Raw genomic sequence first — 22,241 nt, 5'->3', positions numbered from 1 at the left:
TTGGGTAGCAAATATAAGATTTTGTCCTTATTTTATATACAAAAAAAGTGTAAATAGGTTGTAGTTTATCTGATAAAGGTAATGTTACCTTTATCTTGTTTCATTCAGGTTTTTTTTTTTTTTTTTTTTTGGTAAATTAATAGTAAATATATTGTTGAAAGTTTTTGGCACTATTTGTTAACAAATGCAGTTTTTACTAACCAAATAGCAGTTGTCTAGTTTTATATAAAGAACATAAAAAAATTGTATTTAGTGGGTATATATGCACATACACAGCTTTGCATATATTTGATTAGAAATTTCACAGAATGCAAAGTAATTGTGAGGTTATAAAGTTATGGTGAGAAATGAGAATGTCTGATTTGGATAAAACTTTAGTAGTGTTTATTGTATGGTGTTGATTGCATATATGTGACTATAAGGAGTTAAAGTCATAGTGTCTCTAACGGATTGAAGTATTAGGGAGTTAAAGTTATATTGTTTCCAACTGGCAGCAGGAAAGGTTATTTTTTATTTATTTATTTTTTATTTTAATTTTTTGTTAATGAACAGTTTTATTTATAAAGTTTTTTAGACAAGTGCAAGGTTGTGTTATGTATTCTGTTTATTTACATATACATGATGTATAATACAGATGTAATTCTATTTATTCACAAAATAAAAATTAAAAATAAAGAACAATACAGATGTAATTTATAAGGAAATCTTATACTGCAAACTGAAATGTAATAATACAATACATTAATTGTAGTAAAATTTATGTAATTGATTTGTATGAGGTAGTATTATTGCAATACAATGCAGTTGCAGTAAGATTTAATTGCAGTAAGATTTATGTAATTGATTTGTATGAGGTATGTAAATAGTTTTATATGTTAATATATTGTAAGATATAAATAAATGTTTTTAAATATGGATTTTGAGAAAATGCTATTTTATGCATATTAGTTGTTTTAAAGTTATAAAATAAAATGGAGAAAAAAGGAAAATTACAAAGTTATATATTCAAAGCATGGTGTGAAATCATGTGACATCATTGGTCTGACACAGACAGAAGTAAACAAAAGAATGTTGATTGGGACGGTAGACATTCTGTCTCTGTGAGGATAGGGGAACTGGGGAAGTGTGTGTGCATGTGAAGGGGGAATGTTTAGTGTTTTAAATAAGGTTAAAGTAATAACCTATTTTTGTGTGTAAAAAAATATAGGGTGGGGATACGGTTGCAGTTCATAGAATTGTATTGGTGTTAATATAGTTTACTAGTGAGTAGAGGCCGTTAGTAGAGGTTGATGTGTTCTATACTGATTTTTATTGAAGGTTTCAATGTTATTTCAACAGTGAATAAAGTTTTGTGTTGGAGGAAATTTTAAATAGTTTTTACCTATAGGTTTAAATAGCTGTTGGGTGTTTTTATATATAGTTAGCTGTACTCATTTAGATTAGTTGCAGTAATTGTTTGTGCAATGTTTTAATAGAATATTACATTACTATTTTTTATATTTTTGTTGGTTTGAGAAATGTGGTTTCTGGAGGGGGTGTTTGCTAAAGAATTAAGGGTGTTTCCCAATGTAAGCATTTTTTGAACTTCTTTATTTGATTTGCTGTGAGAGTCAATGGGCAGGGTTTAGGGCATGATTGTATTTAGTGAGGTAATGCAGTGGAGGTGTGGTTATTGAAACTACAGTGTATTGGTTGGAATATTAACAACTGTATGTAAAAAGTAAAGTCATTGTAAATTCTTGTTACTTGCAGCAATTGCAGAGGTAAGGGTTGATGTGTTTTTTATCTGCTTATACCATTGAACGTAGGCAATATATTATGATGCTATATGTTATCATTGAAAGTAGGATATATGGTATGGAAAATTCGGTTATAAAGGTATTACAGTTGTAGACTTGTATTCGTACTATAGCTGTGTAGATATTTAATTTAGAAAGATTGATTTTGATGGAAGTAAGATGTTGAATATAATTATTGAATGATCTATTTTTGTGTAATTTAATAGTTTGATGAAGGGATATGAATGTATAAAATTGTTAAAAGTCTTGTGTTGTTTGATAAGATTGGTGAGTTTAAAAGCATGTCACAGCCAAAAAGTTACAGCCAAAAAAAGAAAAAAAAGAAATGAAAAATAAATAACCATGTCAGCTGTGTTTGAGAATATTTTATATTTGTTTTAAGAGAATAATGCATGTGTCATAGGAACACAGTTGTTGAATATTTTGTGGTAAATACACTTAAATAAATTTACTATGACTACTTATGACTATTTTTTGTTGTATGATCTTTAACTGTAAGTATTGGATGTATAGTTTCTACTTTGTAATGGTCAGTAGATGCTGTCTTATGTGTTTTAAATGGAAAACATTTGTTTGAAGTTGGTTAGTATGAAGTTTGATTACAGTACAGTTAAAATATTTTGTGGTTAACACTGAAATGCTGAGCAGAGTTTGTTGTTATGTTGTCAGTGAGTTCAAGAATGAAGGAGACAGTTTATACTATGTTTAATGCTAACTAATGAACATTTTTCAATATACAGAACTCAAAAAATTGTGTTTGGTAATATGCACAAAAAATTTCTACAAAAAAACTCTAAAAACACAAAAATTTTAAATTTTTTGCCCTAAAAAAAATAAAAAAATAAAAATTGTGTAATATGGTTACAATTGTAATTTCCCATTTTGCTACTTTTATATTGTAATATATTTTACTATATAATGCAGTCATATCTGCTTGTGCACAACATAACTTTTATTTCATTTTTCTTGCTAATTGAGAGTTAAATATATACTGAGAATTATACAAATGTTTTTAGGTAATATAATCTATCTATTGAGTTCAACTAAAAATGAAAGTCTAGAATGAAGATCATTATTTTTGTTTAATTATTCTAAAAATTGTATTTTGTTTGTAAGTTTTCTATTTTTTTTGTGCATGCACATTATTATATTTAGAATATATTGATTCTAATATATTGTGTAATGTAAGTTGTGTTATAGTAAAGTCGATGGGTTCTATATGGATTTTTGTTGAAGGTTTAATGTTGTTTTTAAGATAGTGAATACAATTTTATGTTGGAGGAAGTTCTGAATAGGTTTATATCATGGTTTAATGTGTTGTTTCAGTGAGGTAAAGCTGTGGAGATGTGGTTATTGAAACGGCAGTCTATTGGTTTTAATATTGATGGCTGTATGTAAAAAGTGAAGACTGTCAAATTATATTACTTGCAGGAAAAGCAGAGGTAATAGTCAATGCTTTATATGTGTTTATGCCACTGAATGTAGGCTATAATTTATGAGGCTATAGGTTATCATTTTTTGTAGGATATATGATATGTAAAATTTAGTTATGAAGGTGTTACAGTGGTAGACTTGTGTTTGCATTGTTTTTATAATAGTATTTTTGTGAAATACATATTGTATAGATTAAAGTTGTGATGTGGAAAAGAGATGGTAAAGCAGATATATTAAATGGTGATAGGTTAAAAATGGGACCATTAAAATATCTGAACTGTGTTATAATACAAGGTAAAATGTATTTGTAAGCTGATAATGATTTGTAGTTTTACAATGTATGATACTTTGGTAATACTATTGTAACAAATAATTTAAGTCTGATTTGTTTTTTGATGTCATGCAGTCCCATTACAATTGAATTAATCTTGAAATTATTTGTTTTGGGATTACAATACCTATTTTTATATTATTGTCTTTGAACCTAAAGTAGATTGTAATTTTTGTTGGTAGTATGCTGTGGGCAGTATTTTTTAAGTTTAAGTGTTATTTTATGTGTTTTGAGTCAGAGAAAAACTTGTGGGTGTTGAATTTTAAGTTATGTGCCATTTAAAAGAGAATTAATTAGTTAGTGTTTATATATATGTGGTGCAGTGTAGAGTGCCCATGTGGTGCATGGTTATATGAAGAACAGAGTAACTGTGCCAGGCTCTAAGAAATAGTTGTGCTATTGTACATGTGTGCAATCCAAGCAACTGAAAGTTTATCTCATGTATACTACCATTTAAAAGTTTGAATTTGGATGAAAAAGGTTTATTCATTTCTTTTTTTCTTCTCTTTTTTGTAGGAAGTAATGCTAAAATATTAGAATGTAAATTGGCTTTTGTAATAGGCTGTTTATTAAAAAAATGTAAGTAATCTAATGTAAGTTATAAATGTGATGTCAAAGGTGTATTTTCAATAGTCATTACAGTGTTTTGTAACCATATTAATGTTTATAATGGTACTATTAGCATTTGTCTTTGTAGCAGAGAAGTACTAATATATTTTAAACAGTTTGGAAAAGGTTCAAACTTTTCAATGGTTGTATATAATATAAAGGAATATTTCAAATAAACACTTTTAAGGATATGAAAGCGATTGCTAGTTTTAAAGTTGCACTGAAAATACTGCAATAGTGTTAGAATATGTAAAATGTATTTTTGTATGGTAGGGTATTAATGTGTATTTAAAGTATTAATATTGTATATATTTAAATATAATAACCTATATATATATATATATATCATATATAACAGTACAGACCAAAAGTTTGGAAACAATTACTATTTTTAATGTTTTTGAAAGAAGTTTCTTCTGCTCATCAAGCCTGCATTTATTTGATCAAAAATACAGAAAAAAAAATTAATATTGTGATAAATTACAATTTAAAATAATTGTTTTTAAATTTATTATATTTTAAATTATCATTTATTTCTGTGATGCAAAGCTGAATTTTTAGGTTCATTATCACATGATCCTTTAGAAATCATTCTAATATAATGATTCATTATCAAAGTTGAAAACAGTTCTGCTGCTTAATATTTTTTCAGAACATGTGATACTTTTTTAAGGATACTTTGATGAATAAAAAATTAAAAAAAAAAAAAAAAAAAAAAAAAGAAGCTATGTTTTTAAAATATAAATATTTTGTAATAACAATATACACTACTGGTCAGTAATTTGGGGTCAGTAATTTTTTTCTTTCTTTTTTTTTTTAAATAAAATCAATACTTTTATTCAGCAAGGATGTGTTAAATTGATAAAAAGTGATAGGAAAGAAAATATATTATTAGAATATATATTATTAGATTTTTTTTATTTTTTTTGAATAAATGCAGTTCTTTTTAATCGTTTTATTCATCAAATATATTAGACAGCAGAACTGTTTCCAACACTCATAATAAATCAGAATATTAGAATGATTTCTAAATGATCATGTGATAGACTGGATGTTACATGTGACACTGAAGGCTGGAGTAATGATGCTGAAAATTCAGCTTTGCATCACAGGAATAAATTATTTTTTTGAAAGTATATTCAAATAGAAAACTATTATTTTAAGTTGTAATAATATATCACAATATTACTGTTTTTTTTTCTGTATTTTTGATCAAATAAATGCAGGCTTGATGAGCAGAAGAGACTTCTTTCAAAAACATCAAAAATAGTAACTGTATTGTGTGTGTGTATATATATATATATATTTGCATTTACAGTCAGGACTATATATATATATATATATATATATATATTATTATTATATATGGAAATTATTATTTTATTATATTATTACCATTATTATTATTATTGTTGTTTTGGAAACATTTTTGTACAGATAATCTTTGTAACATTGGATGTTTTCATTGGTGTTTTGAGTATTTTAGATTTTTGTTCTACTCATATTTTCTATTTGGTACGTAGTGTATATTTGTGTTCATGCCAAAATGTGTTTTGAATATTACATTTGTTAAAAGGGTAATAATTATAGCTTTGTAGGTGAAGTAGTTGTTTAGTGGATGAATTGAACAGGTTTAATGAAGGGGTGTGGTTGTTAAATGATCACTATTGTTTGATAAAAGAGGTGAGTTTGCAAGCAGGTCACAGTTACAGCGAATAAATAAATAAATAAATAAACATTGTTTAATATTTTGCCAAAGCTGAATTTCTTTGTGGTCAATATACATAAATACATTTTCAGTACATGACTATTTTTGTTGTATGATCCTTAACTGTATGTACTGGATGTATAGTTTCTAGTTCACAATGGTCAGTACATAATGTCTTGTGTTTTAAATGGAAAAAAAAAATGTTTGAAGTTGGTTAGTATGAAGTTAACTGACAGTACAGTTTAAATGTTTTGTGGTTAACATTGAAGTGTAGAGCAGAGTTTGTTGTTATTTTGTTAGTGAGTTCATGATTACATTTTATACTATATGTATAATGCTAGATACTGAAAGGTTTTTCAATATACAGAACTATGCAAAGGTCTGTGTTTGGTAAAATGATAAAAGGTTTCTACAAGTAATCTCTTAAGCTCAGTAATGCTGGTTTAATTTGACCTGAAATACAATAATAATATTGTGTAATATGATCACTGTTGTAACTTTCTATTTTGTTTTTTATATTATAATATAATTTACAATGTAATGCAATATATCTGCGAGTGTAAAACATAAGTTTTATTTCATTCTACTTGAAAATTGAGACTTAAATATACTGATTACACAATTTTTTTGAGGTAATATAATTTATTGATTAAACTGTTTATTGAGTTCAACTAAAAATTGTATTTTGTTTGTAAGTTTGCTATTTCTATGTGCATGAACATTTTTATATTTAAGGCCAAAGCATACTTGTTTTTGTGTGTGTGTATACGCTAGTGAATGCGTACAGTTGAACGTGCAGCCTTTCAAAGTATACTCCATTTGACGTTGTATGCGAACCTGGGCATTCGACACATGCGCACTAGAGAGCTTTGTCTATGTCCAGTTAAGTTATGGCTGATCAATATTTTTGAACTTTTATAAACCAAAGCTAAGCTATCTCATTTCTTTTCGCTCAGACTGACAAGCACGCGTGGTAACAAAAATAGGGTGGTGCATGTACAGTACACTTACACTTTTCTGATGACGCAAATCACATCACATACACTGTACGCTGTCGCTCACATATGCGTTAAAAGTGAAGTATACTTTGGCCTTTACGATGTATAAAAATTTTAATGTATGTGTAATGTTTATTATTATTGTAAGTTGTTGATGTTTTGATGATAGTAATGTGATTTTATTTTTTGTCTTTAGATGCCTAAGCTGAAGAGATTTAGAATGCGGCGTGAGCCATTCAACAACAAAAGTAAGGCAGATGTTTCTAATTCTGATGCTTGTGTTTGCCCAGATGTGGTGGGCATTGTAGCTGCCAACGAAGTTAGACTGAAGTCTGCAGAGGTGACTGAGGAGTTTGTGGGAGTAGCTTGTAGTGTAGTTTCAATTGTTAAGCACAAGATACATAATGTTTGTACTTGGAAAAAATCTGACATTCAGGACATACGTATTGAGGGAAGTAAACTGGTTAATGACATGACTAGCTGTAAAAAAAAGACAAATAGTTATGGAGACTGTCGATTTTCTCAATGGTTTGGTGGCCAATATGACATTTTCAGTAAAACATGCAAAGTAACAATAGAACAATCACTGAATGGAGGAAAAAATGACTTGTATGAGAAATTACAGGAGATTTTGTTTAGTCATGAATCTTGTTTGGTCAACATAAAAGGAGACACGTGTGCTATTGTGAGGCATAAGGATTTCTATGTTGTTGTTGACTGTAATGTCCGAAATGCATGTGGTTTGGGATCAGACATTGGAACAGCAGTTGTTGTTTTCAACACAAATTGGCATGACCTATTTTTGCACATTGATAATTTAATGACAAGTCTGAATGCAGAAAACTTTAGTATATGTGGCATCAATGTCAATTTAACGTCATCAGATACGCCACGATTTGTTTACAATGATACTGTTGGAGAAAAGAGTGTATGTACATCAAATGAGCCTGAAGAAATCTCAGCATCTACATTAAAGCAAAGAGAAGGTGTTAGTAGCATCCGTGGATCATTTCATCAGGGTGACCGTATGTTCAAGTGGCCAGGGAAACAGTGTGTTGCAATTAGTTTGGCAGCTATAGCGATGCACAGTGTACATAGTGTGTTCTCATGGGAAAGTAAAGATCTAGATAATGTTGTAAATACTGGCGATAGCTTGTATTCTAGTTTGCGTCAAAGTGGTTTAATCAGTGATCCAACAGGGAAAAACTTGCTGTGTATTAAAGATCTTCCTAAAGAATGTGTGTTAGGTACAAATGCATTCAAATTTGAATATGCTGATTTTGTTTCTGGATATGTAGATGTGGTTGATGGAGATTTTATTAGATCTGGTGCGTGTGTGACATTAGCCGATGGTTTGAAAACAATGTTTGAAAACTATGACACATGCTTTTTTACCTTGAATGGTAGTACTTGTGCCATTATTAAGGAAAATGGTAAGTTTGCTGTGGTTGATTCTCATGCACGTAGCAGTGCTGGGATGGTTGATGGTAATGGCTTTAGTGTGGTTGTATATTATAATTCACTAAGTTGTGTTTTGAAGCACATTGAAAATTTGTCTGCATTTACTAGAAGAAACCTGAAGATTTTTGAAATAAGTGGTGTCTGTGTCCTACTTAAAGGCCAAAAAAAATCTGGTAGTCACACAGAAAACATAAATGATGAAAGTGAAAAACAAGAAAAATCTGGTAGTCACACAGAAAACATAAATGATGAAAGTGAAAAACAAGAAAAATCTGGTAGTCACACAGAAAACATAAATGATGAAAGTGAAAAACAAGAAAAATCTGGTAGTTACACAGAAAACATAAATGATGAAAGTGAAAAAACAAGAAAAATCTGGTAGTTACACAGAAAACATAAATGATGAAAGTGAAAAACAAGAAAAATTCTGGTAGTTACACAGAAAACATAACACAGTGAAAACAAGAAAAATCTGGTATTCACACAGAAAACACATAAATGATGAAAGTGAAAAAAATTACCTGCAAGGGTAAAAAAAGAATGCGTGACTGTATAAATGTGAATGTGGAAGAAGAAAAAGAAATTGTGGTTACTAAGAAACCAAGACAATCTTTAAAGGAGAGCACTGAAATACTTGAAACAATTTCCAAAATTGATGCAAATTCAGATGTAGTTTGTCTAGGCAATGAGACAAATAGAATGTTTAATTTCAGTCCACTGTGTACTGAAGTAAAGCATAAATTAAGTAGTAAACTTAATATAGAGTTCTATAGCGAAAATTTAGTTTTTCCAACAAACAGCAGAACAATGGGCCATCCTTGTAAAACAGTTAGTATTTTAGGTGATGGTAATTGTTTTTTCAGGGCAGTGGCACAAGTAATATGTGGCACGCAAAAACCTCATAGGGCAGTTAGACTTGCAATTGTGAAACATATGGAATTGCACAGTGTGCAATACAAGAATCTTTTAAGATGTCAGTACGCATCTATGGAAGATTATTTATCTAAATCCAAAATGAGGTTTGTAGGGTCATGGGCCACAGAATTGGAGATTCAAGCGATGGCTAATTATTTGGGAGTGGACATTTATACATATCATAATGAGAAATGGTTACAGTACAGTTGTATGCATGAAAGAACGTGCAATCAAGGTATATATCTACAGCACTGTAATGAGAATCATTATGAAGTTGTTGTTTGTGTGAAACAACCTAATAGCCAGATGTGTTATATGCTGTGCCAGAATGAAGAATGCAATGATGAAAAACATATGTGTACACGACAGCAAGTAAAGGTAGAAAGTGAAATTTCTGTGAATCATGAGGAGCAAGATACTGTTGCTGGAGATACAAAGAATGATGTATCTGTTAATAGGAGGAAATATTTGAAAAGGTATTACTTATTAAAAAGAGTAAAGAACAAAATTAAAGACCATACTAAGCAATCTGTTTTGGAGAAGTATCATTGCAATGCAGAGTTTCAGAAACATGTGAAAAATCTCAAAAAGAAAAGATATCATAGCAATGCTTTATATAAAGAGTCATTAAAACAAGCAAGTAAGATCAAATATGCTGAAAACCAGCAACATAAGTGTAAAGTCAATGAGTACAATCGAGTGAAGTATAAAAAGAATGAGCAATATAGGAGTAAAATTAATGAGTACAACAGGGTGAAATACTTTGATAATGAGCAATATAAAATGAGAATGAAGAAATACAGTAGGACAAAATACCAGAACAATGTTCAATTTAAAAACAGAGTGAAGACATTCAGTAAGGTGAAATACCATGTAAATGAGGAATTTAAAAACAGAGTGAAGACATTCAGTAGGGTGAAATACCATGTCAATGAGCGATTTAAAAATAGAGTGAAGACATTCAGTAGTTTGAAATACCATGACAATGACAAGCATAGAAACACTGTCAAGCAGCACAGTAAATTAAAATATCATAAAAGTGCATTACATAAAGAAAATTTAAAAAGAATTAACAAGATGAGAAGAGAACAACTAAAACAAAATCAACAGGTTTGTGATTTTGTCAAAAAACAGTTTGTAGATAAAGTTAGTTCTGGGCCAGAATTTGTTTGTTGTGTTTGCCACCGGCTGTTATTTAAACAGCAAGTATTATGCTGTAGAACAGATAATTATAATACAAATTCAGCAGTGTCATTGATGGCTAAAAAATGTATTACAAAACAAAATTGTGTTATTCCCTGTGAACTGGCAGATTCATGTAAAGGCAAGCTTTGGATTTGCTTCACTTGTCATTCTAAAGTAAAAAAAGGTGAAATGCCAGCTGAAAGTGCTGTTAACAATCTAGAACTGAAACCTATACCTGAAGAACTGCATTGTCTCAATAATTTAGAGCAACATTTAATAGCTTTGCATATCCCATTCATGAAAATGTTAGCTTTACCAAAAGGTGGGCAAAATGGAGTGCACGGTCCAATTAGTTGCGTGGCAGCTAATATTAAACACACAACAAATGTTTTGCCTAGAACAGAAAATGAAGGGTCTTTAATTTGTGTAAAGTTAAAGCGGAAGTTGACATATAAAGGTCATTATAAGTATCAGTATGTGGACACAACAAATATTAAACAGGCACTGTGTTGCTTAAAAAAAATAAACAAATATTATACAGATATTATTTTCAATGATGATTGGTTAAATGAGTTTATTAGACAAGATGATGATGACGATACAAATAACATGGTGGAGACTGAATTGGAAAACATAAATGTTGATGAGGAGTTACACGATAGGCAACAGCACTGTGTGTTTATGGATACGTGTCTGCAACCTGTAGATATTGGGCAAGAAGTACTTGATCAGTATTTTGATGGTATCTTGAGCCTAGCCCCCGCTGAAGGGAATAATCCAGTGAAAATGCTTGCTGATGAGACAAATGAAGCTAAATGTTTTCCTGTTTTGTTTCCTAATGGTACTTCAACTTATTGTGATAAAAGGGCACAGAGATTAACATTGTCTCGATATTTTAATAATCGAATTTTGCATGCAGATGGTAGATTTGCACAAAATATTGAATACATTTTTTATGCACAGTATCTATCAGAAATACAACAGGTACTGTCTAATGTATCTATTGCTTTAAGAAAAGGCCATGGATATAATAAGTCCATACCAAGTGAAATGTTTAAAGATACTGAGTCCTTGAGGCAAGTGCTTAATTTTGATGAAGGCTATAGATTTCTGAAGCCCATCCGTGGCACTCCGGCATTTTGGCAAGGTGTGCAAAAAGATTTGTTTGCCATGGTCAGACAATTGGGCATTCCCACCTGGTTTTGCTCATTCTCATCTGCTGATATGAGATGGACAAATCTAATGTCAAGTATTTTAAAACACGAAGGCAGAAATAAAACATTAGAACAATTAGAATGGGATGAAAAATGCGAACTTTTGCGTCGTAATCCTGTTACTGCAGCTCGCATGTTCGATTTTAGGTGGCATTGTTTTTTAAAAGAGGTGCTTATGTCTCCTGTTCAGCCCATAGGGGAAATTGTGGACTACTTTTATAGGGTAGAATTTCAACAACGTGGTTCTCCCCATGTCCATTGTTTGTTCTGGATAAAAAATGCCCCACAAATAGATAAGAATTCTGATGAAGAAGTTGTCAAATTTATAGATAAATATGTTACATGCGAGGTGTCCTGTGAAGACGATGAACTGCAGAGTGTTGTTACATCCGTGCAGTGTCACAGTAAACGTCATTCCAAAACGTGTAAAAAGAAAAACACAGTTTGTCGTTTTAATTTTCCCAAACCACCATCTATGCAAACATTTATTTGTCGCAGAAAATTAGAAGATGAGAAAAACTTGTCCAACAAAGGTGATAGTCAAAGTGAAAGTAAAAGTACAAATGTAAATGATAACACACAGGTAGAATATGCTCGAAAACATAATGACTGCAGTTAAGAAAGCTATTTCAGAAGAGCAGTTCAGTTCTTTAGAAACTTTGTTTCAAAGTGTTTGAATAAATCAGGAATTATTTGAAATGGCATATAAATGCATTAATAATAGCACACACATTGTCTTGAAACGACAATTGCATGAAGTATGGGTAAATCAATATAACAAATTTAGCCTTAAGTGTTGGAATGCTAATATGGACATTCAGTATGTAACAGATGCTTATGCCTGCATTGTTTATATAATTTCATATATTTCAAAGTCAGAACGGGAAATGGGTTTATTGTTAGCTAATGCTCAGCGAGAATCAGCAACTCAGGGTAATGTAGATGCAAGACAAGCTTTGAGGAAATTAGGCAGTGTGTACTTACATAATCGTGAAGTTAGTGCACAAGAAGCAGTTTATAGGTTAACAAACATGCATTTAAAAGAGTGTTCGAGACATGTTCAATTCATTCCTACAGGTGAAGATACTGTACGGATGAGTTTGCCTCTGAGTGTAATACAAAACAAATTGCAATCTCAGAATCTGAAAAGTGAAGAGATGTGGATGACAAGTTTTGTTGATCGCTATAAGAATAGGCCAAATCAGAGCATTTTTGAAGATATGTGTTTGGCAAGATTTGCGTCTGAATATCGTGTTGTATACAAAGGTCAGTCTTGCGCTAATAAAATTAGGTTGGAAAACAATTTTGGTTTTATTGTAAAAAGAACTCGTACTCAGCCTGCTATTGTGCGCTTTGCTCGATTTTCAGTAACAAGGAATCCTGTAAAGTTTTATCTCAGTGTATTACAATTGTTTTTTCCTTATCGTATAGATAATCAGTTAAAACCAGACCAGTATTGTAATTATGAACATTTTTATAAAGAAGGTAGTGTCTGTTTTAGTGATGGGTCTGTTCAATTGGTTAAAAATATAGTGGACACAAATAGAGTACTTTTTGAAAAGGATGCAGATGTCTTAGATAATGCACAAACTGCTGATAATAATGACATAATATAAGAAGAATCATGTTCACCACTTCCTCAACAACAATAATAAAGAACGTAATGTAAACAACACAGACTAGAAGACAGACCAGCCAGCAAGATGAAGAATATGAAAGTTTTATACCAGATTTAGCAACTAATGATGGGCCAGTGTCTCAAATAGAGAAAAAGGACAATTGTCTGAGTCGGTCAGATGGGTTGAGCTTAATTCGCTCTTTAAACAAAACCCAGATATCTGTTTTCTATAAACTTAGACAATGGTGTTTAAGTAAAATTAGAGGTGAAAACCCTAAACCTTTTCATGTTTTTATTACTGGTGGAGCAGGAACTGGCAAAAGCCATTTAATTAAAGCAATACAATATGAAGCGACAAGATTATTGTCTCAAATTGCTTTGAATCCAGATGACGTGCCTGTTGTTTTAACTGCTCCAACTGGAATTGCCGCTTTCCAATTAAAGGCTTCAACTTTACATCATACGTTTTCCATTGGCACAGATGTGAAGTTGCCATACACACCTTTGGGAGAAGAGAAATTAAATTCTTTGCGGGCAAAATTCCATGGCCTTCAGATTTTAATTATAGATGAGATCTCAATGGTAGATCATAAACTGTTGGCATACATTCATGGAAGATTGCGTCAAATTAAACAAACTGGAGACTTCTCTCCTTTTGGTAATGTTTGTGTTATAGCAGTTGGGGATTTTTTCCAATTGCCACCTGTTAAGGGTAAACCATTATATACAGAATTACCAGGACTTGGACTGTGGTCTAATTGTTTTAATGTAGTAGAGTTAACACAGGTAGTAAGGCAAAAAGACAGCACATTTGCTGAATTATTAAACCGTTTAAGGAAACGAAGTAAAAAGTCTCCACTGAGCAAAGAAGATTTGGAGATGTTAAAAAAATGTGACACAGGTGAGGATGATAATGCTCCTTTACACATTTTTTCTACAAATGATGAAGTACATGAGCACAACCTAAAGCAGTTAATTAATATCTGCTCAGAGGTTGAAACCATAGAGGCAGAAGATTTTGCCCGTAGTAAGAAGACTGGCAAAGTAGAGTTAATTGCTGGTCATCATATAAAGGTATACAATACGTGCTTACCAGCAAAGTTGCTTTTAGGCATAAATGCACGTGTCATGCTGATAAAAAATATTGATGTACATGATGGCTTAGTTAATGGCGTTTGTGGCACAGTAACACATATTGTGCGTGCTGATAAAAATAAGTTACCCAAAACTGTGTACATCAATTTTGATGATAGTCATGTGGGGTTTAAAAGACGTAAACAATGTTTGGCTGAGCCAGCAAAATTGTTTAACTCAACTCCTATACATGTAGAAGAGGAAAATGCATGTAGGAACGGTGGTTTTCGCAGACAGTTTCCTTTGAAATTGGCTTGGGCATGCACAGTCCATAAAGTACAGGGTTTAACAGTTGATTGTGCCGTTGTTAGTTTAAAAAAAGTTTTTGTCGCTGGCCAGGCTTATGTTGCACTGAGTCGAGTAAGAAGTTTGTCTGGCTTGACTATTAAAGACTTTAATGAAAAAAGTATTTATTGTAATGAGAAAGTTTTTGAAGCTGTACAAGAAATGCCATGTTTTATGGTACATGATGAGTTATATTTGACAGCACAGCACAGCTCTTTTTCACTGTTTTTGTTGAATGTACAGAGTTTGCGCTGTCATAAACAAGATCTGAATGTTTGTGTTCAACAGTTAAAACCGGCATGTATTGCTTTAACTGAAACATGGCTTCCTGAGTCCTATCTGTCTGAAAATGTGCACTTAGAAAACTACTCATTTGAGGGTCTTTCTCGTTGTGCAGCATATACAAGCAATTGTCCCCTTTTCAAGGATCTGAAAGCACAACAACATGGTGGAGTTGGGTTATATATAGCATATGGTGTAGCAAATACTACTGTAACATTTCCAAATCTTAATTTGGAATGCATGTTAACACACTTCACTGAAAAGGACATATTGGTTGGTGTTATTTACAGACCTCCAACATACCCATTGTCTGTTTTTAAACAAAACGTAGACAAGTTGATTAATTTGGTATCAACAATTTGCAATAAAGTTGTGCTTGTTGGTGATTTTAATAATGATGCATTAAAGTCCCAATCCTTCTGCACTTTCATGGCAGACAAGGGATATATTCAACATGTTAAACAACCAACAACTGAAAAAGGAACCTTAATTGACCATGTGTATGTAAAAAACATTGAAAACTTTTCAGTTAAAACAAATGTTGTGCCTGTTTACTTTAGCACACATGAAGGTGTTTTTTGTTCCTTTGAAGACATGCACATTTAAATTTATTGGAAAACTTATGAGTTAAATGACCATTTAAACCTGGTCTTTTAATCTAATTACTTGTTGATTAAGTCGTGATTTGACTAAATACAGTTCTGGTTATTGACGAAAGAAACAAATTCTATGATGAAAGAACTTTTCTCTTATTTACTGGATACTTGTTAAGCTGTTGTCAGCTTAAAGTATCAGATGTGAATATATATATATATATATATATATATATATATATATTATATATATATATATATATATATATTATATATACAGTACAGACCAAAAGTTTGGAAACATTACTATTTTTGATGTTTTTGAAAGAAGCTTCTTCTGCTCATCAAGCCTGCATTTATTTGATCAAAAATACAAAAAAAAACAGTAATATTGTGAAATATTATTACAACTTAAAATAATAGTTTTCTATTTGAATATACTTTAAAAAAAATAATTTATTCCTGTGATGCACAAGCTGAATTTTCAGCATCATTACTCCAACCTTCAGTGTTACATGTAACATCCAGTCTATCACATGATCATTTAGAAATCATTCTAATATTCTTATTTATTATGAGTGTTGGAAACAGTTCTGCTGTCTAATATATTTGATGAATAAAAAAAGAACTGCATTTATTCAAAATAAAAAAAAATAATATATATTCTAATAATATATTTTCTTTACTATCACTTTTTATCAATTTAACACATCCTTGCTGAATAAAAGTATTCATCAAAGTATCCTAAAAAAGTATCACATGTTCTGAAAAAATATTAAGCAGCAGAACTGTTTCCAACTTTGATAATGAATCATCATATTAGAATGATTTCTAAAGGATCATGTGATAATGATCCTAAAAATTCAGCTTTGCATCACAGAAATAAATGATAATTTAAAGTATAATATATTTAAAAACAAATATTAAATTGTAATAATAGTATTTTTCATCAAATAAATGCAGGCTAGATGAGCAGAAGAAACTTCTTTCAAAAACATTAAAAATAGTAATGTTTCCAAACTTTTGGTCTGTACTGTATATATATATATATATTTTATATATAATTAAAAAAAATCCATATTTCTGCATGAGAACATACCCATATTCATACATAATTCTACATTACAATTATGTTTTTGTTCATTGCATTATAAACATCCATATTTCTGCATGAGAACATTGCTAGATTGCTATTTCATTGCTCTGTACTCTTCTTTATTGGTTAAATTAAGTTCTGGTTACTGGGTGAAAGAAACAAGGACCATGATGAAAGAGCTTATCTCTTATCTTCTGGATCCTTGGTAAGCTGGTATCAGAATTGTTCATTGTATTTTAAGTGTACATATTACTACAACCCCCCCCCCCCCCCCAAAAAAAAAAACAAAACAAAAACAAAAACAAAGATAAAAAACAGTGTTTTGTTCATTGTATTTTAAATGTCCACATTACTACATGAGAACATTACTAGTTTGCTATTTCATTCTTATGTGCACCTTTTTATCCTTTTTAAATGAAATTCTGGTTGCTTGGTGAAAGAAAAAAGGACCATGATGAAAGAGCTTATCTCTTATCTTCTGGATCCTTGGTAAACCAGTATCAGAACTGTTTGTTGTATTTTAAGTGTCCATATTACTTACTGTATGAGAACATTACTGGGTTGTTATTTCATTGTTATGTGCTCCTCTTTATCGGTTAAATTACATTCTGGTTACTTGTGAAAGAAACAAAGACCATGATGAAAAAGCTTATCTCTTACCTTCTGGATCCCTAATAATCTGGTATAAGGCTCACACTCAAAAAAAAAAAAAACAGTGTTTTGTTCATTGTATTTTAAATGTCCACATTACTACATGAGAACATTACTAGGCTGCTATTTCATTCTTATGTGCTCCTCTTTATCGATTAAATGAAGTTCTGGTTGCTTGGTGAAAGAAAAAAGGACCATGATGAAAGAGCTTATCTCTTATCTTCTGGATCCTTGTTAAGCCAGTATCAGAACTGTTCGTTGTATTTTAAGTGTCCATATTACTGTATGAGAACATTACTGGGTTGTTATTTCATTGTTAAGTTAAACTAAGTATCGGTTAAATTACATTCTGGTTACTTGTGAAAGAAACAAGGACCATGATGAAAAAGCTTCTCTCTTAACTTCTGGATCCCTAATAATCTGGTATAAGAATCCCACTCCAAAAAAAAAAAAAAAAAAAAAAATCAGTGTTTTGTGTTGTCCATTCTATTATAAATGTTCACATTACCGCATGAGAACATTATTGGGTTGATATTTCATTCTTACGTGCTCCTCTTTATCGATTAAATGAAGTTCTGGTTGCTTGGTGAAAGAAAAAAGGACCATGATGAAAGAGCTTATCTCTTATCTTCTGGATCCTTGGTAAGCCAGTATCAGAACTGTTCGTTGTATTTTAGTTGTCCATATTACTGTATGAGAACATTACTGGGATGTTATTTCATCACACCCACTTGTTATGTGCTCCTCTTTATCGGTTAAATTACATTCTGGTTACTTGTGAAAAAAACAATGACAAATATGAAAAATAATCCACCTCCAAAAAAGGATCCCCTAATAATCTGGTATAAGAATCCCACTCCAAAAAAAAAAAAAAAAAAAAAAAAAAAAAAAAAAATCAGTGTTTTTCTTATCTTTTGTCCATTGTATTATAAATGTCCATATTACTGCATGAGAACATTATTGGGTTGCTATTCATTCTTATGTGCTCCTCTTTATCGGTTAAATGAAGTTCTGTTTGCTTGGTGAAAGAAAAAAGGACCATGATGAAAGAGCTTATCTCTTATCTTCTGGATCCTTGTTAAGCCAGTATCAGAACTGTTCGTTGTATTTTAAGTGTCCATATTACTGTATGAGAACATTACTGGGTTGTTATTTCATTGTTATGTGCTCCTCTTTATCGGTTAAATTACATTCTGGTTACTTGAGATCTCTGGTAAATCGGTATTATAATCCACCTCCAAAAAAATAAAGGATCCCTAATAATCTGGTATAAGACTCACACTCCAAAAAAAAAAAAAAAAAAATCAGTGTTTTGTTTCGTCCATTGTATTATAAATGTCCACATTACCGCATGAGAACATTATTGGGTTGATGTTTCATTCTTATGTGCTCCTCTTTATCAGTTAAATTAAGTTCTGTTTACTTGGTGAAAGAAAAAAGGACCATGATAACAGAGCTTATCTCTTATCTTCTGGATCCTTGGTAAGCCAGTATCAGAACTGTTCGTTGTATTTTAAGTGTCCATATTACTGTATGAAAACACTACTATCTTTGTTATTTCATTGTTATGTGCTCCTCTTTGTAAGTTAAATTAAGTTCTGATTACTTGTGAAAGAAACAAGGACGATGATGAAAAAGCTTCTCTCTGATCATTGTCATTGTTCTGTTCATTGTAATATGAATGTCCATAATGTATACACACACAAAAAACACTATAATTTTGTAATCATGTTAAATCAACAACAAAAAAGGTTTTGTTTTTCTTGCATTGCAACAGCATATGTTAAAAATAAATACACATATGTAAAATAGCAGCAGTTGGAGTTTAAATTTGTTGAATATATTGTATGAAACCGACTTTTTATAATTTTAATAAAGTCAATGCATAATTGTGAAATGATAATGTGGTAATTGTGATTCTTAAGTCAAAAAGCTGTAATTTAATATATATTAATGCAAATTTAAATATAGCTTGCCAGCCATGTCTGAGGTTGGTTTGGTTCACAATAAATGCTTGCATATTTATTTATTTAATCATCAAAAAGGAACATTTTCTCTTTATCCTTTGTCTGTAAAGGATTATATAACAGTATATCAAATAGCAATGTAAAATAATGTACATTTATAAATGAACATGCTGTTGCTAATGCAAGTTTTTGCTTTCCCTTTAATCTAAATAATAAAAAAGAGCAAAAATACACTGGTAATGGTACTCCAGGTTACCCACCTGGATGGGGTTCAAGTCCCTGCAGTGTACTTGCTTGTTATTATTGGCTTGTTATTATTATTACTTTTACAATATTAATTTTACACACTACTAAATGCTACTAAAACACCATGACATGTAGTAGTTACAAATAGCCACTGCACATTTAGCATGTCTTATTTATTTCTGTTAAATGACTAAGAAAAAAATCCTTAAAATTTTGTGTTCCATCCAATTTCAGGATGATGAAATATATTTACTTCTAAATGATGCACCTTTCATTACTACACAAGATAATAAAAAATAAGTTACTACTTTATCTTAGCCAAACATTCATAATACATCTCATAATCTTGTACTTTATTTACATCTGATGCACAAAATTGCCTAAAATGTTAAGAACATCAGCTACACTAATTATTCTCTGTTTGCTATTTCTATCTTAGGATAACAATTCTGAGATTACTTGAACTCCAGTTTGCATCCAGCCTCTTATAAAGATTTGTGATGACCCCAACACATTTGAAGATATAACACTAATCCCTGCGAGGATTTCAGACAACGCCAACTCTGAACCAATATATAAAACTGCCAAATTATTATTATATTCTGATGATGATGATAAGAAAATGTAATTTGTGATGATAACAAAATATATTATTACTTGAAGTATTTCCACCATTTCTGCTGAAATGCCATCATTACCTATCTGTACAATTTGTATCTGAATATTACTTTGCTGGTGACTCCTCCAATAACACATTATTCTTAAGCGCTAAATAAGAAAGAATTAATTTAATAAAATAGAAGTGATTTTGTTAGGTTTTGCATGTGGACACACAAACACAGATTAACATAAATTTCTCTAATTAATCTAAATATAAAAATTATTATCATTAATTTCAATCAATAAATCAAAAAATAATGAACACAACAATTTTTTAACAATAAAAAAAGAATAAATTAACAAAAAAACAATGTTGTGTATATTACATTATAGTGAAGTAAAACTAACATAAGACATTTGGGGTAAGATGTGTCACTCAGACTGTCAACTAAATGCTAAAAGTCACATGTTGTTATTAATATTTATTTTTTTAAATTCACTTTGCATACATACTGTTGGCAAATGTTCACTTACAATATGGGCAATTAATTTTCAAATATTCATATGCTAAAAATACTAAAAATTTGACTTTTATTGATTTTTTTTTTTTTTTTTTTTTTTTTAACTTTTTTACTGAGCCCGAAGTTTCAACAAAATAACTCTACTACCAAAGTAGTGTTTAAAGTAATAAAGTAGTATTTATCTAATATATTTCTGTAATACCAGGATATATATCCTTACGCAACAGCTAATACTAGTAATTACTAATAATTATGTCTGGGAACACTGTTCTCAGCAACAAGATATTACGGAACACTGATTGAACATACGCACATACCACTATCTGGTGGTTATATTAAGTATATTTGACTTTATTTACTTCATTTTTTCCAAGTATTTGTATTGTTTTATATAGATGTATAATCTATTGTTAAGAATATGTTTAACTTCCTGGAGAAAACAAAAATACATTGTTTTGTTTATTGTATTAAAAATCCAAATATTAGTACATGACAAAATTACTGTATTAGTATTTCATTCTTATATTCTATTGTGCTCCTCTTTATCATTTAAATTTAATTCTGGTTTATTGGTGTTTAAGAGAAGAAAAATGTAGAAAGACCTTATCCTACTTCTTACCTTCTGGATACCTTAATGTATTGTAAAGGTCAATATTTACTAAATGACAATGTTACTGTGTTGATAATTCATTCTTATGTGCTACTTAGTAACCCATTATATTTTCTCAAATATAAGACATCACAATACATAAATATGTCTTCTACAAAAACAGCATGTTATATTGACTATTTGTCAACTACCCAAATACAGAAAAATGTCATATCACAGAATGTCATAGGTCAGTATCAAATTGCTGTCTAGTTTTTATTTGCAACAAAAATTTATAAGAACACTTATATGCATCTTTAGATCTTATGTTGTAATTAAAAATTATTATTACTATTATTATTATTACTGACTTTTTTTTTGTTGTTGTTGTAGTGATTAAAGAGATGTTTAAAAGTCTCTCTCTCTCTCTCTCTCTCTCACTGCTGCGTCCTATGAACGCATATTCCAATGTGTGTGGCAATTTTCAAGAGTTTTTGAGCACGTTAAGGCCACCAAAAAACCCCGTTTAGTCGAAAGAAAAATTAAAATAATAATAATAATCCTTAGAGAATCAATACCAGTCAAATTCATTAGCTTTTAAGAATACATATTTTTTTGAAAGATTTTTATAAATGATTTAAATGCTCTATACACGTTTCAACAACAATTATTTTAAAAGTAATCCTATAGCTCCATCTGGTGGTGGCCATGATTGGTATTACAGACTGCACGTTTGGTGTTACTATCTGAACCACTCAGAATGAAGCGCGCCTAAATGGAGCGCGAGAACAGGACAGACTGGGCATATGTCTACTTAAAGTCAGGTTCACAAACTCTATCTGTAATCCGTATTTTTTCCGAGCCCATGTTAATGGATCAGAGCGTTCACACTGCACACGGTGAAAGATGTGAACAGAAAAGGTTAGAAATAAAAAGGTGCGAAAAGACTGAATATCTAGCTCATGAGCATAGAGAGAGTTGAGAGTGCACAGGACACAGTTTGAG

At 30.6% G+C, this 22,241-nt stretch overlaps 3 protein-coding genes across 3 annotated transcripts; all 3 read left to right on the top strand.

The window, feature by feature from the left end:
• The first annotated feature begins 923 nt into the window (after positions 1 to 923).
• On the top strand, positions 924 to 8,747 carry LOC122135977. The gene is made up of 2 exons (XM_042717295.1): positions 924 to 1,763; positions 7,076 to 8,747. Exon 2 carries the CDS (start codon positions 7,076 to 7,078, stop codon positions 8,720 to 8,722), a length of 1,647 nt encoding a protein of 548 aa, XP_042573229.1. The 5' UTR covers positions 924 to 1,763; the 3' UTR covers positions 8,723 to 8,747.
• Positions 8,748 to 8,857: 110 nt separating this feature from the next.
• Positions 8,858 to 13,236, top strand: LOC122135972. The gene has a single exon (XM_042717273.1). The coding sequence runs from the start codon at positions 8,881 to 8,883 to the stop codon at positions 12,271 to 12,273; it is 3,393 nt and encodes a 1,130-aa protein (XP_042573207.1). The 5' UTR covers positions 8,858 to 8,880; the 3' UTR covers positions 12,274 to 13,236.
• A 479-nt stretch (positions 13,237 to 13,715) lies between these two features.
• On the top strand, positions 13,716 to 15,705 carry LOC122135974 (ATP-dependent DNA helicase PIF1). The gene has a single exon (XM_042717283.1). The coding sequence runs from the start codon at positions 13,852 to 13,854 to the stop codon at positions 15,577 to 15,579; it is 1,728 nt and encodes a 575-aa protein (XP_042573217.1). The 5' UTR covers positions 13,716 to 13,851; the 3' UTR covers positions 15,580 to 15,705.
• Positions 15,706 to 22,241: the final 6,536 nt, after the last annotated feature.

This window comes from Cyprinus carpio, chromosome A3, assembly GCF_018340385.1.
Source record: "Cyprinus carpio isolate SPL01 chromosome A3, ASM1834038v1, whole genome shotgun sequence".
Taxonomy (NCBI): Eukaryota; Metazoa; Chordata; class Actinopteri; order Cypriniformes; family Cyprinidae; genus Cyprinus; species Cyprinus carpio.
The sequence above is the reverse complement of the archived record's forward strand: the minus strand, read 5'-3'. Positions and strand labels throughout refer to the sequence as shown.

Excerpts from the sequence above, each read along its gene's own strand:
- LOC122135974 (XM_042717283.1), top strand. The coding sequence starts at position 13,852 with ATGGTAGATCATAAACTGTTGGCATACATTCATGGAAGATTGCGTCAA.
- LOC122135972 (XM_042717273.1), top strand. The coding sequence starts at position 8,881 with ATGCGTGACTGTATAAATGTGAATGTGGAAGAAGAAAAAGAAATTGTG.
- LOC122135977 (XM_042717295.1), top strand. The coding sequence starts at position 7,076 with ATGCCTAAGCTGAAGAGATTTAGAATGCGGCGTGAGCCATTCAACAAC.